Here is a 21440-nt window from a genome sequence, read left to right as displayed (position 1 = left end):
CTGAGCCAGTCTCCAAGTCCCTGCCTCTCCTTGACGGGGACCCCTGGGGCCTGGCCCCTTCCTGCAGCTGCCTCCCTGTAGACACCCCGGGGAGTCCTGCTGGCATTTCTCCTCTTGTATTCTCCACCCCCTCCTCTCTTTTCCTTTCCTTTCTCCCCTGCCCCCACTTCTCTCCATCCCCATGCACTCTCCCTTTAGCCTTCAGCCTTTCTTGATCCTTCCATTCTTTGCTGCCAGCCCAGGGAACGTGCCATCTCCCTCAGCCGCCAGGTGGAGGAGGAGGGCGCCGGGCCTGAGTCTCGGCGCCTTCCTTAAGGGGACGGAGGACAGAGAATGGTGAGGCGGTACAGGCAGGGAGGAGCACCTGTCCAGGCCTCAGGGAGCCTGGTGGCAGCTATGGGGTGGGGGAGGTGAAGCGGGGATGGAACTGCCCAGTGGGATCCCGTCTACACCCCTTGTCCACCCCCCCAATGATGCCCTCCTACACATACCTGGTGGTCCCAGTACTGCTCCTGAGTACCCAGGGAAGGAAGGAATGGGTGGTGGCAAGGCTGCTGTGTCCTGTGGGTATTTTCTAAGTACTTCTTTGCTTCTTCCTGTGGGACCACCTGTGATGGTGGTGGTGCTGGTGGGAAATGCTATGTGGTGGCGGCCAAGAGTCCCCTTGCCCGTTTGTAAGCAAGTCCCCACATTGAGAAGGGGCACATGTATGTCCTAAGACAGTCCTTATGGGGTGTGTGTGTGTGTGTGTGTGTGTGTGAACAAATGAGGAACACTGAGCAGGCCGTCGGGACTTGATGACCAGTGCGACTGTGGTCAAGCACTGACCTCTTTGGGTGTCGTTTGTTTCCACTGTGAAATCTTTTGTCCTGGGTGGCCTCAGGGGTTCCTCTGAGCACGGGCACTAAGCCAGTTATAACTTCCTATTGCTGGTGGGCTAACTGCAAGGTGGTGTGACCTCTGAACCCACATGCCAACTTCCCCTGTAGGGTGGCTTTCCAACGGTGGTCACTGGGTCACCAGCGGCACCTGGGAGCTTATCAGAAATACAAATCCTGGAGCGTCTGGGGGCTCAGTCGGTGAAGCATCTGTCTGCCTTCAGCTCAGGTCATGATCCCAGGGTCCTGGGATAGAACTCTGTGTTGGGCTCCCTGCTCAGTGGGGAGTCTGCTTGCCCCTCCCTCTTACCCCGCTCGTGCTGTGAGTGCTTTCTCTCTCTCCCAAACAAATAAAATCATTTAAAAAAATTTTTAAGTTAAAAAAAATAAAAGAAATACAATCCTTGGGCCCCATTCCAGACTCACCAATCAGAAACTCTAAGGATGGGCCAGAGAATCGGGGTTTTAACAAGTCCTCTAGTACACCCTGAAGTCTGAGAAGTACTGTGCCAAACCATTTGTATCAGCAGCGGAGGGAGGAGGAAAACCGTTCATCCCAGATGGGGGGCAGTGCCTGATTCCTGGGGGTTGATATTCTTTTTTTTTTCTAAAGATTTTATTTATTCACTTGTCAGAGAGAGAGGGAGGGAGAGCGCACAAGCAGAGGGAACGGCAGGCAGAGGGAGAAGCAGGCTCCCCACTGAGCAAGGAGGCTGATATGAGACTCGATCCCAGGACCCTGGGATCACGACCTGAGCCGAAAGCAGACGCTTAATGGACTGAGCCACCCAGGCATCCCTAGGGTTGATATTCAGTCAGAGATGCATGCTCATGCGTGGCCCATGTTGCACACACAGACACGTATTCTGTTTGCACAACAGTCCTTGATCAGTCCACCCCTCTGTTGGCAGCCATGCCTTAGATAGTTTTGATTGTAGCAAGATTAAGAATTTCTTTCCATGAAGGACACTACGACAGATGGGGAGCAGATATTTGCTGTTTAAAGCCCACAAGGGATTAATGGACAAAATGCACAAGAAAGTTCTGCAAAGCAAGAAGAAAAAGACCCAACAGGAAAATGAGCAAAGCATATGAATAGGCAATTCCCAGAAGGAGAAACCCAAAAGACTAGCAAGTAAGTATGCGAAGAGATGCTCAGATTCATTAGTAATCAGAGAAATGCAAATTACAACAATGAGATAGGATACACACATGTCAGATTGGCAAAAAGCAGCTATGTGATGCCAAGTGTTGGCTAGGATAAAGAGAAAGGAGAACCATTGTGTGCTACTGGGGGGAGTCCAGCTAGACTGATGCAGCTGCTTGGCAAAGCCACCTGGCAGCATGCAGCCAGATCAAGTGCACACGTTCACATCAATGCAGCAGCCCCTCTTCCGGGCACACCCCCGACGGATTCTCTTGCGAACCCACAAAGGGACTATTAGTTTCTTGCTTTCTGTAAGAAAGCATCATAAACTGGGTGGCTTCAAACAGCAGAAATTTGTTCTCTCATAGTTCTGTAGGCCAGAAGTCCAAGATCAGTGTCACTGGGCTGAAATCAAGCTGTCAGCAGGGCCTACTCCCTCCAAAGACTCTACAAGAAGACCCTTCCTCACCTCTTCCAGCTTCCGATGGCTCCAGGTGTCCACCGCTATCTTCAAAGCCAACATCTTCACCTCTCATTCCGTTGTGCCTTCGTGTTGCCTTCTCTGTGTGTGACATCTTATAAGAATATATGTGTACTGGCTGAATACTGTCTCCCCAAAATTCCTATCCCCCCAGAACCTCACAAAGGGACCTTATTAGGAAATAGGGTCTTTGCAGATGGCATTAGTTAAGATGAGGTCCTATTGGAGGAGGAGAAACCCTTCATCTAAAGGCTGATGTCCTTATAAAAAGAGGAAAAGATACGGGGAAGCCCAGGGAAGGCCACGCAAGGACACAGAGACTGGATTCGTGTGGTTACAAGCCAAGGCAGCCTTGAGCCACCAGAAGCTGGAAGAGGCAAGGAAGGATTCTCTCCAAGAGCCTTTGGAAGGAGTGTGCCCTGCTGACAGCTTGATCTTGGATCTTTGGCCTCCAGAATCATTGAAAAGGAAATTTGCTATGGCAGTCCCAGGAGACTCCTAGGACATGTGATGACATTTCAGTCACACCCACATAATCTAGGATAATCACTTCATCTCAAGATCCCGAACTTCATCACATCTGCCAAGGGCTATTTTCCATGTTAGGTGACACGCGCGGGTTCCAGGGAATAAGACCTGTGGTCGTCAGGGGCCATTATTCAGCCCAAGGAGTTCAGCGTGTGCAGCCAACTCAGGAATGCATGGCAGAGCGCAGACCTCGCGCACGCTAAGGCTGAGTGGAAAAGCACCCAGGAAGAAAGAGAACAAGTTCTCCAGCACAATACCACTGGTGCTTATTGAAACACACACACTACCCCTACACATTTGCCAGAACACACACTTGAGGTGGGGGGGAGCTGGAGCGGAAAATGGGCATCACCAGGAGTGGATGGATGGATGGGTTGACCCAGCCAGAGAGGAGCCTCACTCCCCAGGGATGGTAATGCCATGAATTGAGGAATGTCATTACCTGAAAGCCAAAAGAAAGCGAGGAGGGGAAGAAGTCCCAGCCCCAGACAGACGGTTTCCAGAGAGGGCTGTCCCAGTCTGGAAGTGCCTTGGCCCACTCTGTGTAAGGTTACACTGGTCCATGGAGCTACAGTGGTAGTGGGTGGTGGCCAGTGAGCTTCGTCCCTTCCCTTTGGGAAGGGAGGAACCATGTGGCCTCCAGAGTGGAAGGAGGACACCCTCCTTAGCAATACCAAGGAACAAAGAAGGCCACACGAATGCCATTTGCTGTCGCCTGACAGTTGTTTTCCATCTGTGCTGAGGGCTCCCTCCCAGCAGCCTTGAGCGGGCAGCTGACATTGTTGGCTTACCCGCCGGTCTTGGTTCAGGCCACTCGTGGTTTGTTCATTCTTGGAATATGCCCTGCCTCCCTCCTCCCAGATACAATACTTCTAATGCCACTTGACCCAGTCACAGGAGTGCACAATAGAACGAGACCAGTGGCCCTGGAAACAGTCATATAAATCATCATGAATTCGGAACCAGGTTGGAAAATGTCAGCCATTTTGACCCCCGGGGAAGGGGTTGGATCTTGTTTGCCTCTTTCCCTTTGGGTTTCTCTTGGGTCCTTGTAAAGTTGAAAACGCCATCCTTCTTGGCTATGTTTGGGAGGAAAGAGAACCTGACTTTTAATGTTTTGTCTATGAGTACCAAGGCCATAGAGAAAAGCGGAGTAATATTTTATACTAACCTTTTCTTGATCCCCCACAAAGGCCTTTTAGCAGGCTGCTCAAGGTCTGCACTTTTCAGGAACAAATATTTCATCAGAGGCTTGCCACACTTGTCGCTCCGCACTCCTTGTTCAAAACTGAAACTGTTGCTAAAAACAAAGCCCAGCTAGAGACTCCAAGGCATTCTTAGTCATTTGCCTGGGAGATGGGGTTTGCTCCAGCCGGGAGAGAGAAGATGAGAGAGCAGGAAGAGGCAGCCTGCTTTCTTTCCTCCTCACAAATATTCTTCGTCTCCCACCAAAAGAGGTCTTCAGCCAAGCACTCAGTCCCCCAGAACCTCAATCTACTCATCTGTACAATGGAACTAGATGCGGGTTCTCATACTCTGTTGGTGGAAGCTTCTAGGAGGTGCTTTGGGAACCACCATGGAGATAGGGGAAGTCTTTTGGGCAGGCATCCTCCCCTCTTGTCCAACCACTGCCCCTCTACTTTCATCTGTTCTCCTGATAGGCTGTGGCATATGATTTCATTGGGAAATCATTCATTTGGCTGCTGAAAATGTGTGGAAGCCATCGGGCTAGATGAACTCTAAGGGTCCCATACCAAATGACCATGAACCAGGTGACTTGAAACAACAACAATTTATTCCATTCTGGCTCTGAGGGCCAGGAAGAGACATCCCTCGGCTTGTGGCTGAACCATTGCTATCTTCAAAACCTTCATCCTTAAATCTCTCTGGTCTATCTTCACATTGCCTTCTTTACTGAGTGTCTACCCTTCCTCTGCCCCTGTCTTACAAGTATACATGCGGCTGCATGAGTGCCTACCACGTGCCCTTTGAACAAGAAGATTCTGGACCAGCCCCCCTCACCCAGTTCCCACCCAAGGAGCTTTCCCTACATTCCCATGTCATAAAGAATCCAAAAGTACAGCAATATATTTTTTTTTCATTCAGCTCAGGAATAGGGAACCAAACTTCATTCCTTTACCCTGAAAGAGTGTAGATTTGAGAGCCCCACCTGAGTCCTGATGCCTGTACTTCTATAAAAGTCTAATGGGAATTATGAGATGGTTTCACTTTGGGGAGCCTTGGTGCAGGAGAAGCAGTGTGCTGTGCATAGCTGCCGGATGATGCCAGGAATAGCACCAGGGCTGCTCCTGGGTACAGGTGGGGACCACCGTCCTGGATCGTGTCTCCCTGCTTAGGCTCTTCCTTCGCCCTGTGACCCGGCAGCCTGCACACCCTCCGACGACATGGAGAACACCCTCAAAGCCTCACGGGAGCGTCCTCCGGGATCTTTCTGAAATCTATTTTGTTGCAAAGATAGTCCCCGCTCCCATCAACTTATATTCTATTTTCTTCTGTTCATAAAAGTAATTTCTGATCACTGTCAAAAAGTATAAAGACACAGAACAGAAGATCACCCATAATTCCACCCTTCCAGGACAATCGCATTTGTTGAGGGCTTTCTATGCACCTGGCCCTAGGCTATGTGCGCTTCAAACTTTGTACCCTGCAGTCCTCGCAGCCTACCCTGTGAGGTGGGTGTTGGCAAACCCCATTTTACCTACGAGGAAACAGGCGTGGAGAGGTTCAGCAGTCAGCCCAAGGGCCCTCAGCTACTCAAGTACTCTTGACTCCAAAGCCCATGCTCTCGACCTTTGCGCCCACCACACCCTTCCGTACAATTTTGTATCCAAGGCTGTCAAAAGAATATGACAAGATTGGATGCTCCTCAAAACGTCACTGTGCTAGGACACAGCCCCACCACGAGGCATTCTTGACACCAGAGTGACTTACACTCTGTCCTGCTCATCTCATTCTGTAGGGCTGCTGTAGGATTCAGAATTTCTGGAGGGGAAGTTCAGTTGGTGGGGTGCTTATCTTGGCTTGGGGAAAGCAAGATTTCATCAACAGGGTGTGAGGAGTCTCTCTCCCCATCCCCAAACCTTTGGAGGGGGCACTGTGTGGCATATTCCAAGGGCCAATGCATTCACCCAGGACAATAGGAATGGTGGCTTTGCAGGAGTAAGGGATAGATCCCGTGTACTGCTGTCACTTCTACATCCATTTCCTTGTCCAGAGAATTATGTGCTTCCCCTTCCTTTGGTGCAGTAAAAATGTGACCCACTTCCATTTCCAAAGCTTTGGAAGCTTCCAATCCCCACTTTGGTGGGAGAGGTAGGCAGTTTAGTGCAGTGGGCAGAGCTCAGGGCAGTGAGCCGTGGGCCCTCGGTTCCAGGCCCAGGTCTGCCATTAACACCCATGTGACCTTGAGCCAGCTCCTGGCCCTCTCTGGGACTACGTATGTCCCCATCTAGAAAAGGCAAAATTCACATGAGATGCTAATGGCCCTTTCACCTGTAAAGTTCTATGATTTATAGAGTGTCAACACTGGCATGCTAAGAGGTGATTTGAAAATTCATCATAAATATTTAAATCAGCTAGCAACATATGCTGAGCTCATCACATAATCAAGAGCCAGATCGGGGAGCAAGATCTAGGAGAGAGAGGGTGATGCATAATTTGACATTCACTTCTCTCTAGATCCCCCAATCAAGGGTTCCAGAAACTGGTTTTCTGTGTGATCCCTGGCTTATCATCATCATTATCATCACCCAGCTCTTAGATGAAAGGCAGGAAGCGGCAGGGGACATTTCCCAGAGGCCACTGCGGTGGCAGCGGCAGCAGCAGCACCAGCAGCGGCAGCAGCAGCAGCTTCTAGGTCGCTGAGCTTATTACCAAACAACACCACTTCAATTCAAGCCACTTCAATTCCGTTCAAATCTGACTCCCAGATCTGAGTTGGGACCAAACCCTTTGCAGGGCAGCAGGCCCTCTAGAGAGCTATGGGAGGCCGTTCTGACCCTGCAGGTGCTCCATGCCTGGTGGCAGAGCCAAGCAGGTACAGAACCAGCTGGAACACTCCAGGCATTCTGACTCTTAGGAAAAGTGTAGCCATGCTGAGGGGGGAGGTCACAAGATCCCCCCGTGTGAGACGGGCTGGGGGTTGGGGGTGGGGGGGCGCTAGTGGCAGGAACCTGGCCGGAACTGGATCTCGAAGGGTGTTTCTGTGGTTTTATCTGAAGGTTCGAGTCAGGAAAGGATTTTAAATGGAGCAGTGACAAGATGAAAATGCACATTTATAAAGGATTCCTCGGGTTGCTGGCCTGATGAGCAGATGATCTGAGACGGGATCATGGCTCAGTAGCCGTAGGTGGGCAGAAGCATCCACATTTGGAAGCTACTTAGGGGATCTGATTGATGGGATCTGAGGACAGCAGGGATATGGAAGATGAAGGAGCCAGGGGAGCCAGGCAGGATGCTGGGGGGGTGGAGGTGCCACTCTCTGGGGATACATATGGGGGGAGAGGCCAAGGTTGGGGAGTGTGGTTTGGGAGCCAATGGGGCAAGGTTCTGGAGGGTCACTCATCTGATGACTCCAGCAATTGGCCACAGGCCCTCCGACTCTCGGCTGTGCTTCTCTGCATAGCTGTAGGCAGGCAGAAGGATCCGGGATGGTCACTGACACAGGAAATGCCCTCCGTGGATTCACCCTCTCTTTATTGTTTGCCCACTGATAACAGCTGGGGAGTGAAGCCACTGACAGACACTGGGAGGCAGGAGACATTGGTTCTAGTCCCAGTTTTACCTCTGATGGCTTGGTATCCTCCTGGCAAAAACATTTGCTTTTTCTGGGCTTCAAGTTTTCCAAACTATGTACAAATATCTCACGGGGGCTTTGTGGGGCACAGGTTAGATGATAGATATGCAAGCACCATGTAAACTGTTCAAGAGCATGAAGTAGCATTATTATCATCCCGTTCTCTGATCTGACTTGGGCCGTTTGTAGTTTCTGTCTACAGTCCTTTATCCTTATCATTGTATCTGAGTGTCCCTTTCTCTGACAACCAGTGAGTCGTGCAGGCCAGGTACAAACATAACCCAAAGTAAGAGGAAAACCGAGATGATCATCTAGATAAATAATGGGGGGAGAGGGAGCCTTTTACTTGAAATATCTCAAGGCTGATCTGAGAGTCGCATCATATTTAGAAAGCTGTCCAGAAGAATCTGAAAAGATTGCCAAACGGAGGAGAGCTGTTCACAAAGACAAGCATACCTTTTCCACTTCACTGCAGGGGAAGATTGTAGAATCAAAGCACTTTCATCCACTCTTTCTGCCGTTGTTCACTGGGGAACAGGGAAAGGGGGACCACCGCCCCGGGGAGCTTATGCTTCCAAGGCCTAAGTATGATTAGATACTCGTGCAACTCCCTGACTGTACAGAAGGGGAAACTGAGGACCAGTAGGGCTCCAGGGATTTGTCCAACGGTTTTCCAAAGTCCCCTGAGTTGCGAAAGCAGAGAACACAGACCCCCCACCCCACCCCACCCCGCACTCCTAGGCTGCTAGTCTCCTTTTGGTATGTCTGTTGGCTTGGACTTGGAAAGGCAAAGCTCTTTGGCTGATACTTCATGAAGCCATATTACACATTCATTCTACAGTGAGCAAAACCCTCACAGCAAACCCTGTGTCTGGCCTCAGGCTGGGCCCCATGGACGTGGAACCATCTCAAGATGAATGGGGCTCAGTCCTTGCTCCAGAGGAAGCACCCAGTCGCTCACCACAATCTCAGTTCTAGGGCCTAAGCGCCCCCTCAGCGCTCCCCATCCAGGACCAGGTACATGAGACCAGGACCCCACCAGGTGTTTCTGTGATGCAGGTTTATTGAGGGTGAGCCAGTGGGGATGTGGGTGCACACACTCAGATGCACGGCTCCGACTGGCCTTGACTCAACAGCTCAGGTCACAGACAGCCCAGAGAGAGTTGGTTTGCTGGGGAAGATGGTGGGGTGTTCTCCAACTGCAGCTCTTCTGAGCTGTCTCAAGAACTAAGAGTGAAATCAAAGGTAACCATTATGACAGCAAACCTTTCTCAGGCACTCATTTTGGGTCAGGCATTGCTCTAAGTGCTTCACGTGATGTGGGCACTGTTACTAGTTTCATTTTGCAAATGGGACAACCAATGTACAGAGAGCTGAGGTAGTTTGCCCAAGTCACACAGGGGCAAGTAGCAGAGTACGGACTCCAAGCCCGACAGAGTGGCTCTGGCTCTCCCTCCAGTGCCCAGCTGAAACGTGCTATGTGGACTATGGGGCTCCCTTTATAAGCCAAAGTCCCAGTTCGTCCTGAAAATCAACCCACCCTCCCACCAGTTCCCCAGAGCTGCCCGTGGCACCAGGCCCCGAAGGGGAGTGCCCTTGGCCTTCTCTAGAAGTGACGTACAGAGGGACTCCCCTGCTTGGCTGGATTAAGCGCTCTGTGCAGTTGGCATTCGTTCTCGAGTTTTCTCATCATTCGCCCGCAACCAGAGAGGAGGTGTGCCCCCTGCGCTGGGCATCCAATAACACAGGCCTTCAGTTTCTCAGGAATTCATTCCTCCATCTAGCATTTCAGAGTGTTTCCTGGCCCCAGGCCCTGGGCTAGCTGGGCAGAAACCCAGCTGAGACAGACATTTAACAAGCGATCACCCAAACAGTGGCCAAGTGATGGGTGGGAGAAGGGCCACAAAGGAGACCAGAGGGAGAAAGGAAAGTGTGGCTGGGGGACCTCCGGAGCCTCCGAGGTGGAGGACGGTGGTGCGGGTAACCTGGCTGAGATCTCCAGGGTGGGTAGGACTCCCTTGGGCCCCAGAAGTGGGACGGGGTCCAGGCAGCGGAACAGCAGACATACATACATACATGTGCACTCCTGGCCCAGGGAAGAAACTGGCATTAAGGGTGAAGGGCAGGCAAGGGAGAAGAGGCTGCAGAAGTGTGTGTGTGTGAGTGTGAGTGTGAGTGTGTGTGTGTGTCTGTGTGCAGGGGCAGGGGAGGGAGTTCCGTCCTCACTGCAGTTGGAAGAGAGGCCACTGGCGGGCTGACAAGGTCAGATTTCCGGTATGAAGAAGGATCACACTCTGAGTGGCGGGGCTGCTCTGTGACCCAGAGTGCGGAAGCCGCGCAGGATAGAACACAGGTCCCTGCGCTCATGTGGCCACTCTCTGGTGGGGAACCCATCAATGAGCAAGATAAATGTTACAGGTTTCGATTTTCAATCAAGTAGGCAGGGAAGGTGGCACTAGAGCAAAGACCTAAAAGGTGAGGGCGAGAGCCTTGCAGGTTTCCGGGAGAAGAGTGTCCCAGGCAGAGGGAAGAGCAAGCAGCAAGGTCCTGAGTGAAGTGGGGGCAGGGTGAGGAGAGAATCGAGAGATGGAGTCAGAGGTGTATGTGGTGGCCTTGTGTAAGCCCCTGACGGACCCTGGGAAGAGTGAGGAGAGGAGGTGAAGCTGTAAGGTGCCGAGCGGAGGAGGGGCAAGGCCTGACGAGACAGGACCGCTCCAGCTGCTCTAGTGAGAAAAGACTGAAATTGAAAGTGTGGGGCCAAGTGTGGTCAATACAAGCGCCATCCTCGCCGGAATCAGGTTCTTTCATCATCCGGTGGGGCTGTTTCTAAAATTCTCTCACCTGGGTACTGCTGCACACAGGGGACCACCCTTCAGGTTTGTTTTGTTTGGTTCGGCCGAGGAGTAGGTAGTGAGTGAAGACAGGAAAGTCATTCCCTTTGTGAAGCCTCGCCGGCAAACCCAAGAACGGTGATGCCCTAAGGGACCCCGGGGACCAGCTCTCGATAGGAAACTGAGGCCCAAGAAGAGGGACTCGGGAGCATTTAAAAAATAGCAGCCCCGGTTCCCCCTCTCCCCACCTCAGGAATCCCTTCGGATCAGGTGCAGAGAAACAGCTCGTACCTTTCCCGCAAGAGAGGGTGCTGGCCCATTAGCTACTCAGTGAGTCAGAGCCGGCCCCGGCACCACTCGGGGGCCCAAGGGCCCTTCTGCACGCGGCGCGCCAGGAGCGGGGGCCGGGAGGCCGGAGCAGCCACCGGCGCCCCGCGGACAGCTACCCCGCGGCGCGGCCGAGTCCGGGGCGGCCACCCTGGAGCCCCGGGCCCTCGCCCCAGCCCCCCGGGGGGCCCCGAGCGCGCTGGAGGGCAGGGGCCCTCCGCGGCACGTCCGTCTGCCCCGCGGGCCGAGCGCGCTCGGCTGCTGGTGGCAAAGGCTGCGTTCCTACGACGCGCGGCGGGGCAGGGAGCTGTCGGCCACCGTGCGGGTGCTGCCCCACTCCCCGCCTCCAGGGTCGCGGTCCCCGCTCTCCCTCCAGCCGCTGGGGCCAGAGCGGCCCGGGCACCGCGCTCTGCGGGGAAGGCGAGCCCCGGGCACACGCCGGCGCTGCGGCCCCGGAGGCCCCGGTGGCCCAACCTGCGTGTGGCCTCGCGGCGGGAGAGCGCGCTCAGGCCGGCCCCACGCGCCCGGTTCCCCGCGAGCCTCTGGCGCGGCCTTTCCGAGCCCGGAGTCCCCAGCTCGCCAGTGGCCGGCACACCCCACGGTGGAGCTGAGCTATTAAGGGGGGGCCCAGGCGTGACCCTAAGGGCCAGGCGCCCGGCCCTGGCTCAGCCACTGACTCCTGGGCCCACCCCGCCGCGTCAGTTGGAGCCCGGATTAGCGGTCCCTGAAGGTCCTTTCCAGTTGTGCACCTTTCCAGACCTGTAAGAGCCATAGACCCGACCCACCTCCGAGAACGTTTTCCTCCCTACGTGGCAAAAAGTCCCGTTGGAATGCAATTTCCACCGAAGAGCAGAGGCGGAGGGGAGCGCGGAGGCTTCAGGCCCTGCACCGGGTCAGGTGGGGGTAAGCAGGGTAGGGCAAGGGCCCCAGGCCCGGCCTACAGACTCCGTGCTTGTGGAGATCTGAATTACAAAAGGCTCTTAGATCCCTACTGAAAGGGTTAGCCTTACTGTTGGATCTTCACCGCCGTTCCCTTAACAGAGTTTAAAGAATTCAAAAACTCGGCCCCACCCCAGATCCACTCTGGCAGCATTTCCATGGGTTCTTAAAAGGAGGCGGCCCTGTTTGGGCCTCGGGGATGTCACCTTGAAGCCCCAGGCATCCCCACGAACTCCTGGGGGCCGGGTGGTTGGGGAAGCGGAGGGGTCAGGAAGCTAGGAGAATAGGCTTTCATGTTTGTTGTTGAGTGATGAGGACTGCCTTTAATCTTTTGGGGGTCTTGAACTGCCAGGAACTGAAAACCCATTTGAACAGTGTTTGCCACACTTTTCCTTATTTCCTATGTACTTTCGATGTTTTCCTAACCTCTCCAGACAGCCAAGCAGCTTAAGGGATTCTGGTTTGAGGTTCCCCTCTGTGCGTGGGCTTGGCCTGATACTGGGCCTCAGAGGTCATTGATGTGGTTAAAGTACTTTCCAGTGAGGGCCAGGGCAGAGGCCCAGAGTGCCGTCCATCACCTTGACCAGTTGGAGCTACCCCCAAGCCATGGGGCCCTGGGCTTTGCTGCAGTGGAGGCAGGCTGCCTTGGGGCCCCTGAGTTTAGGCCATGCCTAGGCACCCCTGACTTTCTGTCATTTTTTTCACCTTCCAGACCGGTCTTTAGCTCTCCCTGGGTGGCCTTTTACTGGTGACAAGCAGACCCCATTCAGAGGTATCTGACCAGCATCGCCTCCCTCACAAGCAGCTTGCACAGTGGCTGGGGTGGATAGGTGGGTCAAACTACCTTTGTTAGAGGACACTGAGGCTGGGGGCGGTGAGGTGACACAGCTGAGGCCACCCAAAGTCAGTGACCGAGCCCAAAGCCACAGCCTTCCCGCGGCCTCCTAGCCCTACTATCACTTCACCTCACCCCCTTTCTGAACATGAAACTGAGTTATGAGTTTCTTTTGAAGTAGGAGCCTGCTAGGCCACAGCCTGTGTTCAGGCTCTCTGCCACAGCCGGGCAGTACTGTGAGGAGCCCCCCAACCAAGGCTTGGGAGGGACAGATGGAGAAACTGGGGAGATTGGACCTGAAGAGGACACGGAGAGTTGGGGTGATATGGGCATTTGTTGGGGTGGGGGAAGGAACAGGGAACCATGGCAACCGTCTTCAGATCTCTGCCTTGCTCAGCCATGTCATAATCGTGTTCTGTGAGGTTCTGATAGCAGAGACCATAGGTTTCAGCTTCAGGCCAAGCGCTTCAGCCTGATGGAAGGAGAGGTGTTTGCAGGAGCTGAGATGGAAAGCCTTCCTCTGAAGAATCCGCGCAAACCTTTCATCCTGCGAAGTAAGTACGCAGCGATAGGAGGTCAACGGGTGCGGCTGTGGTGGGGGTGGGGGTGGGGGTGGATGGGCTGGGGGCGTGGGGTGGGGGTGGATGGGCTGGGGGCGTGGGGATGGGGGTGGATGGGCTGGGGGCGTGGGGATGGGGGTGGATGGGCTGGGAACCTGGGCGTGAGGGTGGGCAAGGATGGGTCTTGAGGGAGGGTGGTGTCTGGACATCACTTACTATACAGTCTCTTCTAGATGGGGGATGTGCTTCCTTCCCTGGTTTGGCCTTCAAGCTGCTATATTTGGGAATGCCCTCACTGTGCCCGGGTGTGAGCGTGTATACATGTGCTGCTTGTGAACTGCCTGTGCTTGTAAACGTGAACCTCACCATTCACTCAGGGTCCCCCCAAGTAGTGCCTTCTGGGCTCTGAAGGTTGACAGTCTGGTCCACCCCCTTGGTGCCTGCCAACTGCTAAGTGCAGCTTCCCAGTGTGGCTAGGACGCCAGGCAGTGGATGGACTAGAAGGAGACCCCTGTCCCACCCGAGACCGCAACTCACATCTTGGGCCTAGAAAGGCCTGACAACATTGAGAGGATGGGGTACTCTGGCAGAGGGGAGATACAGGTCAGATCACATGTGGAGATCCTGCTCCCCTCTGGGAAGGGCAGAGACAGGGGAGAAGGGAACAGCCTGGGCAGGTCAGACCCTAAGAACCTCATTGTGGAAGAAGCTGGAGCTGTTTGCGTGGAGAAGAGACCTGGCCTGCCATGAATTCCTGAAGGGTAAGGAACTGTACGGTGTGCAGAGTGGTGAACCCCAAGGCTCAGCGATTACCTGGGATGGAAGAGCCCACCCAAAAGGGAGGTGGTAAGCTCCCTATGAGTGGAGGTATGCAAGCAGAAGGCAGGCAACCATTCAGCTAGCTCCAACAGGGCAGAGTATTGGACCAGGTGGCCTTAAGATGTTTGCATTCCCGGAAGTTTTTAAATTGGGGACATGGGGAAGTGACCCCATACTTGTCAGCTCTCGGCAAAAGCAGAACTACCTTGGCCTTCGGTCTCAGTTGGATTCCTGATGATGGAAGCCTAGCAGTGCAAGCTGGAGGGGTTTGGGCCTTCCCAGGAGGCTCAGAGGCGTTGGCTAGAGCTGGGTGGGGTCGGGAGGAAGGTGCCTTGTGACGTGCAAGGAGAACAGAGGGAATGCGGACCCGAACTGAGGTTGTTAAGAGGGGGGACTCCCTGCCCACAAAACTACAATGTCTCCCAATTTTTCTGCTTTTTGCCAAACTCCGTTTTCCTTTTGTAATCCGCCTACCTTGGCCTTTCAGCAAATGCAAGCGCAAATCGAATTTCTGGCAATTAGTGCACAGAGTCTAGCGGAGCGCGATCCCCAGGAGCAGAGTCAGGTCCCCTTCGGGCGGGGCAACAGGGCCCAAAGCCTAAACTCCGAGGTCTCGGCGAGCGAACCGCGGTGTTTCACCCGCAATGAGGAGCTAGCGGGCTGCGGCCGGGCCCCTGCCGCGGGGCTGCGCCGGATCTGGGTAGAGGTGGAGGACCCTGGACCCTCGGTGGTCGGTCCCTGGAGGTTTTTCCGGCTTGATGGGGTGCCGGGAGACCAGGGAGCAAGGGCAGTGGCCGGCGTCAGGGGCACCCAGGCCGTGCCGCGGCGGCAGCAGCGAGGTCAGCGCAGCTGGGCTCGACCTCGTCTTCCACGCCAGAGGCCGCGGCCGCCGGGAATGGCGGGGCCGCCTCTCCGAAGACCTTTGAGATCCTAGCTCGGTTCGGGGAGGGGATGGGGGTGTGTGGGAAAGCGAGAATATTATTATCCCTCTGTTTTGCCTCGGCAGCCAGCGCCGGCGGGTTGTTCTGTTTGAATGAATGATCCCAGAGGCCGCGCCCAATAGGCGCCCGCGCCTGTTTAATATGCATGAGGCCCGCGGCCAATGGCCGGGCGAGGAGGCTGTTTTAAACGGCGGAGCCCGCTGGCCAATCAGGCGGCTCTCGTGGAGGCAGCTAGCGCGAGGTTGGGGAGCGCTGAGCCGCGCGTCGTGCCCTGCGCTGCCCAGACTAGCGAACAATACAGGTACGTTTCGCACCGCCCGCTCCCGCCGCCGCCGCCGCCGCCGCCGCCGCAGCGCCCGCACAACTTTCCGGCCCGCGCCGCCGCGAGCGCGCCCCGCTGCCGCCTCCCCCTGCCTGTCGTCTCCGCGCCCTTCCCGCTCCTTCTTCTTCCCTCTTGCTAGGTGGCCGGGAAGGAAGAAGCAATTCAGGTGTTGCAACTTTTCAATGCTTCATCCTTAGCTCCTCGCAGTCGGGGCTGAGCCCCCTTCGGGGAGCCGCCCTCGGCCGCCGCCCTGCCCCCGCCCCTCTAGGGCAGCCGCCGAGGGGCCGAGGCCCCCAGAGGCCAGATGTTGGGGTAGCTGCGGCGGCGGTGACGGCGGCGGCGCGAGCCCAGGGGCAGGCTGCGGGCTGCGGGTTGCGGGCTCCGGCGGCGCGCGTCCCGGCGTGGGGCGGCGGCGGCCCTGGGAAGGGGGCCGGGTGCTTCCCGGCCCGGGACGGACTCGGCGAGGGGCGGGCGGCCGCTGCCCGCTGGGGGCTGCGGCGCGGGCAAACTTCGCTCCCGGGCTCGACCCGGCGCCGCGCGGGCCCGCGGGCTGCACTGCTGCTTCTGCATTAACATGGCCGTCGCGGGAGCGCCCGGCGGCCGGCGCGGGGGGAGTGGGTGCGCGGGCCGGCCGCCCCCCGCTCGGCTCCTGCCCGCCGGCCGCCGCCGCCGCCGCCGCCGCCGCGACCGCGGCTTCCATAGCTGGTGCGGTGCCGGGCTCTCGGCGAGGGCAGGACGGGCGGGCGGGGCGCCCGGGCGGGCTCCGGCCTCGGCCCCGGCGCCCGCGGCCCGGGACTGGCGGCGTGGAGGGCCGGGGGCGCCGCCGCGGGCCCCGGCGCGGCCGAGCGTCATGGCTGCACGGGCGCCTTTGTTATCCCGAGGAGTGCGCCCCGCGCCGGCGGGCGAGTGCGGGGGGGGGGGGGTCCGGCCCGCGGCCCTCGCCACCCCGCGCCCCCGGGCGGCCCGAGCGGGGCGGGGCAGGGTGGGGTGGGGGCCGGCGCGGGCGGTGGCTGCGGTGGCGGCGGCGGTGGCGGGGCCCGGACCGCTTTGTTCGCCGCCGTCGCCGCCGCCCGCGCCGGCCGCGCGCGGATCAGCCATTTTAGCGAGCGGGGCTCGGAGGCTCGGCGGGCGCCACCGTCGCCGCTGCCGCTGCCGGCCGGGCTCCGCTCCCTCCGCGCGCCGCTGCCACCGCCGCCCCCGGCCCCGCGCGCCCGCGGAGGGAGGCAGCGAGGGATTTCAGGGGCAGTTTCTTTCATCAGGAAGCTTTTGACAAAATGGAAGGTGAATTATGGGTGTCCGGGTGACCCAGCACGGGGCCCGGCCCGGCTGCCCGCTGCCAGCCCTGGGCTCCCCTGCGCCCCGTCCCGCCCCACCCGCGCAGCGACTGCGGGGCCCTAACGCAGCCCCTCAGTCGGCCCCTGCGAAGGAGAGCGCTTTAGTTTTACATGATGACCTTGGGTGTGGGAAAAGGAAAAGATGGCGGGAAGCTGGGGGGTGGGACAGGGACGATGACACGCCACAGCTGCATTTTTATTTGGAAACTTTGGAGAAAGTATTCCTGGCTGGACATGCGTTCCGCTTTACAGATGAGCAAGACTAGCCTTTTTTGGCATCCCCTCCCCCTTCAGATAATGACAAAGTGACAAATTCGAACTCCTAGTACAGGGATAGCTGCTCACTTGCCAGATCACCTTTCTCGCAAAAGCCATTTTTAGAAGCCGGGATGCATCACCGATAGTGAAATTTGAAATGTTCCCTATTGGCAGTTCTCCTGCTTTGATCTTGTGTTTAGCAGCAGTGACAGGATTTTTGTGTCTGTAACGGAGCAGTTAAACAGTTGACAGCTAGCCTTAAGTCATGGGTCTGAAGCTTCTGTCATCCGCCTGCACCCCTACAAATGTGTCCTCCCGGCGCCCTTTCCACTCTGCGGTTGTACTTTCCAAAACGTAGTAGCTCTGAATCGGAATGTAGCGCCGAGCCACCCCAGTTGGGTCGGTTCCCATTTGGAGAACTTGATCGCTCTCACTCTCCGAGAAGTAACTAGCAAACCAGCGCGCTTCATGCTGGTCAAAAGTTAAATGACAAGCAACAGTGAAGCTGATTCCCTCCCCACTCTGTCCTCAACTGCCAGTAGCATCAGACATGGCGTTGGGGGGGGGGCGGGGGTGCCGCTTCTGAACGGTGACCTTAATTTGGATGTTGTCCTGCCTTTGGTGTATCTTGAAGGTCTGTTCTAGTCATAGTATTTGTTTTGCTTTCTCTCTCTCCCTTCGTCCATCACAGTCAGGATGGCTAAAGGTGATCCCAAGAAACCAAAGGGCAAGATGTCTGCTTATGCCTTCTTCGTGCAGACATGCAGAGAAGAACACAAGAAGAAAAACCCAGAAGTCCCTGTCAATTTTGCAGAATTTTCTAAGAAGTGCTCTGAAAGGTGGAAGGTACTTTTCTTTCGTGTCCTTCAAGCCAGCCTTGGTTGGAGTTCATACATGGGGTTCCTCTCCTTCTGAGTAGTAGCCCCAGGTGGCTCTTCTCTCGCTCCTGGGGTCCTCTTGCCTGCCTTTAGAATTGTGTGTGTGCGCTTTTATTTATTTTTTTTTTTCTGTTTTAAAACTGGAGAAGGGTTTAAGTCCTGCACACTGCACTGAGGAACTTAACAGGTCCTGTTCTTTGCAGACTATGTCTGGGAAGGAGAAATCTAAGTTCGATGAAATGGCAAAGGCAGACAAAGTGCGTTATGACCGGGAAATGAAGGATTATGGACCAGCTAAAGGAGGCAAGAAGAAGAAGGACCCTAATGCCCCCAAAAGGCCACCGTAAGTGACTGTAGGGTTCAGGGTAACAGTTAAGAGCTTTCCTTCTACTCGAAGGATTTTTAAGAGGGCATGTTGCCTAAAGGTGTCAAGATAACCCTACCAGGCCTTCTGTACTTGGAGCTTTAAGGTGCTGTGCCAGGGAAGTGCGATGTTAAGGCTGAGGTAACTGGTGAGCCGTGTGCTTGCGGGGGTGCTTGCAGCCTTGCCGCTGGGAGGGACACACCCGAGTTCTGGCTGTCAGGGTCCTTAGGTTTTTCTCCCACTTCTCCAGTAACTGAGAGACTGAGAAAATACAATGTATTCCTGGAGCATCTTAAACTTTCTAGAACCCACAACTTTGTAACATTGTGTACAGTATCACACATTTCTCCACTTACGGAGCGGTCCTAGTGGTAGGAAGTAAGTAGGTGAGGAACAGGGGATTTTGGCTTAAGCTCATAGTTTCTTTCGCAGGCTCGCCTCTAATTTATACAGTTCTCTCCCCCGAAGGTCTGGATTCTTCCTGTTCTGTTCAGAATTCCGCCCCAAGATCAAATCTACAAACCCTGGTATCTCCATTGGAGATGTGGCAAAGAAGCTGGGCGAGATGTGGAATAACTTAAGTGATGGTGAGAAGCAACCTTACAACAATAAGGCAGCGAAGCTGAAGGAGAAGTATGAGAAGGTGAGACGGGCCCGGGTGTGCCCAGGCTATACCAAGCTACACCCTGGGTATGGGTGGGCTGGGGGTGTACTGCTTTGCCGAGCTGAGGAGTTGAGCCCATCTTCCAGCAAGGTCGGCCGCAACTGCTGCTGTTCAGGCTTCTCTGTAGAATTTTGTCTTTCGGACAATCGCAGGCAGGCTTAAAAAGTTTGCTAATGTGTGGGATGCCCTGGGCAGAGAGTTTGATAGTCCTGTTAAATACCCCTTAACTTTGAAATTCCAGTGGCCAAGAACCAGATTTGTGTGTATCTGGAAACAAATACTTCAAATAGCAGCCCTGTCTTACTCAGTTGTTTTCAGTTCTGAGGTGGGGACAGCATGTTTCTAGCCTTTGCTAAAACAGCTGCAAGAGAGCTTGTCTGTTCATTTGGAATGTGTCCCCATTCCTTCCAGGATGTTGCCGACTATAAGTCTAAAGGAAAGTTTGATGGCGCGAAGGGTCCCGCCAAAGTTGCCCGGAAAAAGGTGGAAGAAGATGATGAAGAAGACGAGGAGGAGGAAGAGGAGGAGGAGGAGGAGGAGGAGGATGAATAAAAGAAACTGTTGATCTGTCTCCTTGTGAATACCTTAGAGTAGGGAGCGCGTCATTGACATTGACACCCCTCTGATTGGAGGCGTGTCTGTTGCCCTCGTTAGGTTTAATCACACAATTGGGTCATGGTCATATTGTAGTTTCTCAAAGTGCTCTAGAAATTGTCAGTGGTTTACATGAAGTGGCCATGGGTGTCCAGAGCACCCTGAAACTGTATCAAAGTTGTACATATTTCCAAACATTTTTAAAATGAAAAGGCTCTCGTGTTCTCCTCACTCTGTGCACTTTGCTGTTGGTGTGACAAGGCATTTAAAGATGTTCCTGGCATTTTCTTTTTTTGATTTGTAAGGTGGTGTTAACTATATGGTTATTGGCTAGAAATCCTGAGTTATCAACTGTACATATCTATAGTTTGTAAAAAAGAACAAAACAACCGAGACAAACTCTTGATGCTCCTTGCTTGGCGTTGAGGCTGTGGGGAAGATGCCTTTTGGAGGGGCTGTAGCTCAGGGCGTGCACTGTGAGGCTGGACCTGTGGACACTGCAGTGGGCATCCATTTAGCTTCAGGTTGTCTTGTTTCTGTATATAGTGACCTAGCATTCTGCTGCCATTCGTAGCTGTGGAGAAGGGGGGGGTCAGCTGGCATGAGAAGTGTTTGGATCCTTTTTAGTTAAGTGCGGTAGTTTTAAACTGTTTGTTTTGAAACAAACTGTGGAGCTCTTCATTGTCAGCAAAGCGAAAGAGCCACTGCATCAATGAAAGTTCAAGAACCTTCTGTACTAAACACGATTTGCAACGTTCTGTTATTTTTTTTGTATGTTTAGAATGCTGAAATGTTTTTGAAGTTAAATAAACAGTATTACATTTTTAAAACTGTTCTCTATTATAACAGTCTAAATTTCTGAGTCACAGCAGTCTTAGCTAACAAACAACCCACTCCATTGTATTTGGCGAGTAGCCTCCCTGCACATCTGGTATCTTCTATTAATGTGGCCAGCTTGCTTAGGATACAGCGGAAGAGGCAACTCGAAGGTGCTGCGTGATTTTGTTTGTGTCTGAGTGGCATTAGTTAGGATGGAGTCAACTGCTGAATGGACAAGCCAGGATAACTTGACCCAGAGAGGGGGGCGGTTAGGATTGAAGCGGACTACTATGTAGGTTTTTAATTTTTTTTTTTTTTTTTGCCTCCTGCAACCACCCACCCTCCCCACCAATGCCAAGGGGCCCGATTCACTGCTAAACAGCAAAAATGTCTTAAGGGTATGGTATATCAAACCTTCAGGCTTGCTTTTTCCCTTTACGCCGCCTCTGCCCCAGGTACATGTAGCAGAGGTGTCACTGCTGCTGCTCAGCGATGGCGGAGGTGTCTGGAGCTGCCGCTTCTGTCTTCCGAACCCCAGTGAGGGGAAGGGTGGTGGGGTCGAGAACAGTTACTGTTTGCTTTCCTACCGCTTCAAGAAACCGAACACCCCAAGGACGATGACCGGGGTTCCTGTTGTGGCTGCATCTTGGGCCACCTGTACAGCAGGCAGTCTGATGGGGAGCGATTGTTTCTAAGCATTACATGCATCCTCTGAAAAGTAGTATGGCAAGCCCACAATTTGAGCCCATGGGTTGCAAACGTAGGTTGGTGGTTCAATGTTGTTGAACTGGAAGAAGTTTGGTTCGTGTTTCAGTGATTATTTCATGTTGGTGGATGATGTCCCATTTTGTCCCAATTGGAGAAGGGGGTGATGTGATGGCCACAGTGGCACGTGGTGGCATTAATAATCCTTGTGAGGGGTGATCATCTTATCTGTCGGCAGGAGGAAGAGCACCGTGTTGTGGGCTGGTGTCCCCACTGCCCGGCATTATACTCTGCCATGTGTGTTTGAGGCTGTGAAGCCCTCGGACATGCTTTAGTTTCCTTACTCAGGAGAACGCAGTTTTTTTCTTAAAATTCACTATTTGCAAAATTGCACGTCTGC

The 21440-nt window shown here is 54.5% G+C and overlaps 1 protein-coding gene across 3 annotated transcripts; it reads left to right on the top strand.

Annotated features, from left to right (window-relative positions):
* Window positions 1-13228: 13228 nt before the first annotated feature.
* Window positions 13229-20346, top strand: HMGB3 (high mobility group box 3). 3 transcript variants are annotated; one of them, XM_004776642.3, is made up of 5 exons: window positions 13229-13336; window positions 17708-17862; window positions 18098-18237; window positions 18727-18901; window positions 19334-20346. In XM_004776642.3, exons 1-5 carry the CDS (start codon window positions 13258-13260, stop codon window positions 19472-19474), a joined length of 690 nt encoding a protein of 229 aa, XP_004776699.1. In that variant the 5' UTR covers window positions 13229-13257; the 3' UTR covers window positions 19475-20346. The 3 variants fall into 3 exon arrangements, with proteins under 3 accessions (XP_004776699.1, XP_012903382.1, XP_044924080.1); XM_013047928.2 differs by lacking the exon at window positions 13229-13336 and adding an exon at window positions 15301-15403; XM_045068145.1 differs by lacking the exon at window positions 13229-13336 and adding an exon at window positions 15438-15590.
* Window positions 20347-21440: the final 1094 nt, after the last annotated feature.

Source organism: Mustela putorius, unplaced genomic scaffold (genome assembly GCF_011764305.1).
Source record: "Mustela putorius furo isolate JIRA1106 unplaced genomic scaffold, ASM1176430v1.1 tig00003899_pilon_pilon_pilon, whole genome shotgun sequence".
NCBI lineage: Eukaryota > Metazoa > Chordata > Mammalia > Carnivora > Mustelidae > Mustela > Mustela putorius.
The sequence above is the reverse complement of the archived record's forward strand: the minus strand, read 5'-3'. Positions and strand labels throughout refer to the sequence as shown.

Coding starts and splice junctions, on each gene's coding strand:
- HMGB3 (XM_004776642.3), top strand. CDS start 13,258: ATGGAAGGAGAGGTGTTTGCAGGAGCTGAGATGGAAAGCCTTCCTCTG. Junction 13,337..17,707: donor CAAACCTTTCATCCTGCGAA/GTAAGTACGCAG, acceptor CGTCCATCACAG/TCAGGATGGCTAAAGGTGAT. Junction 18,238..18,726: donor AATGCCCCCAAAAGGCCACC/GTAAGTGACTGT, acceptor TCTCCCCCGAAG/GTCTGGATTCTTCCTGTTCT.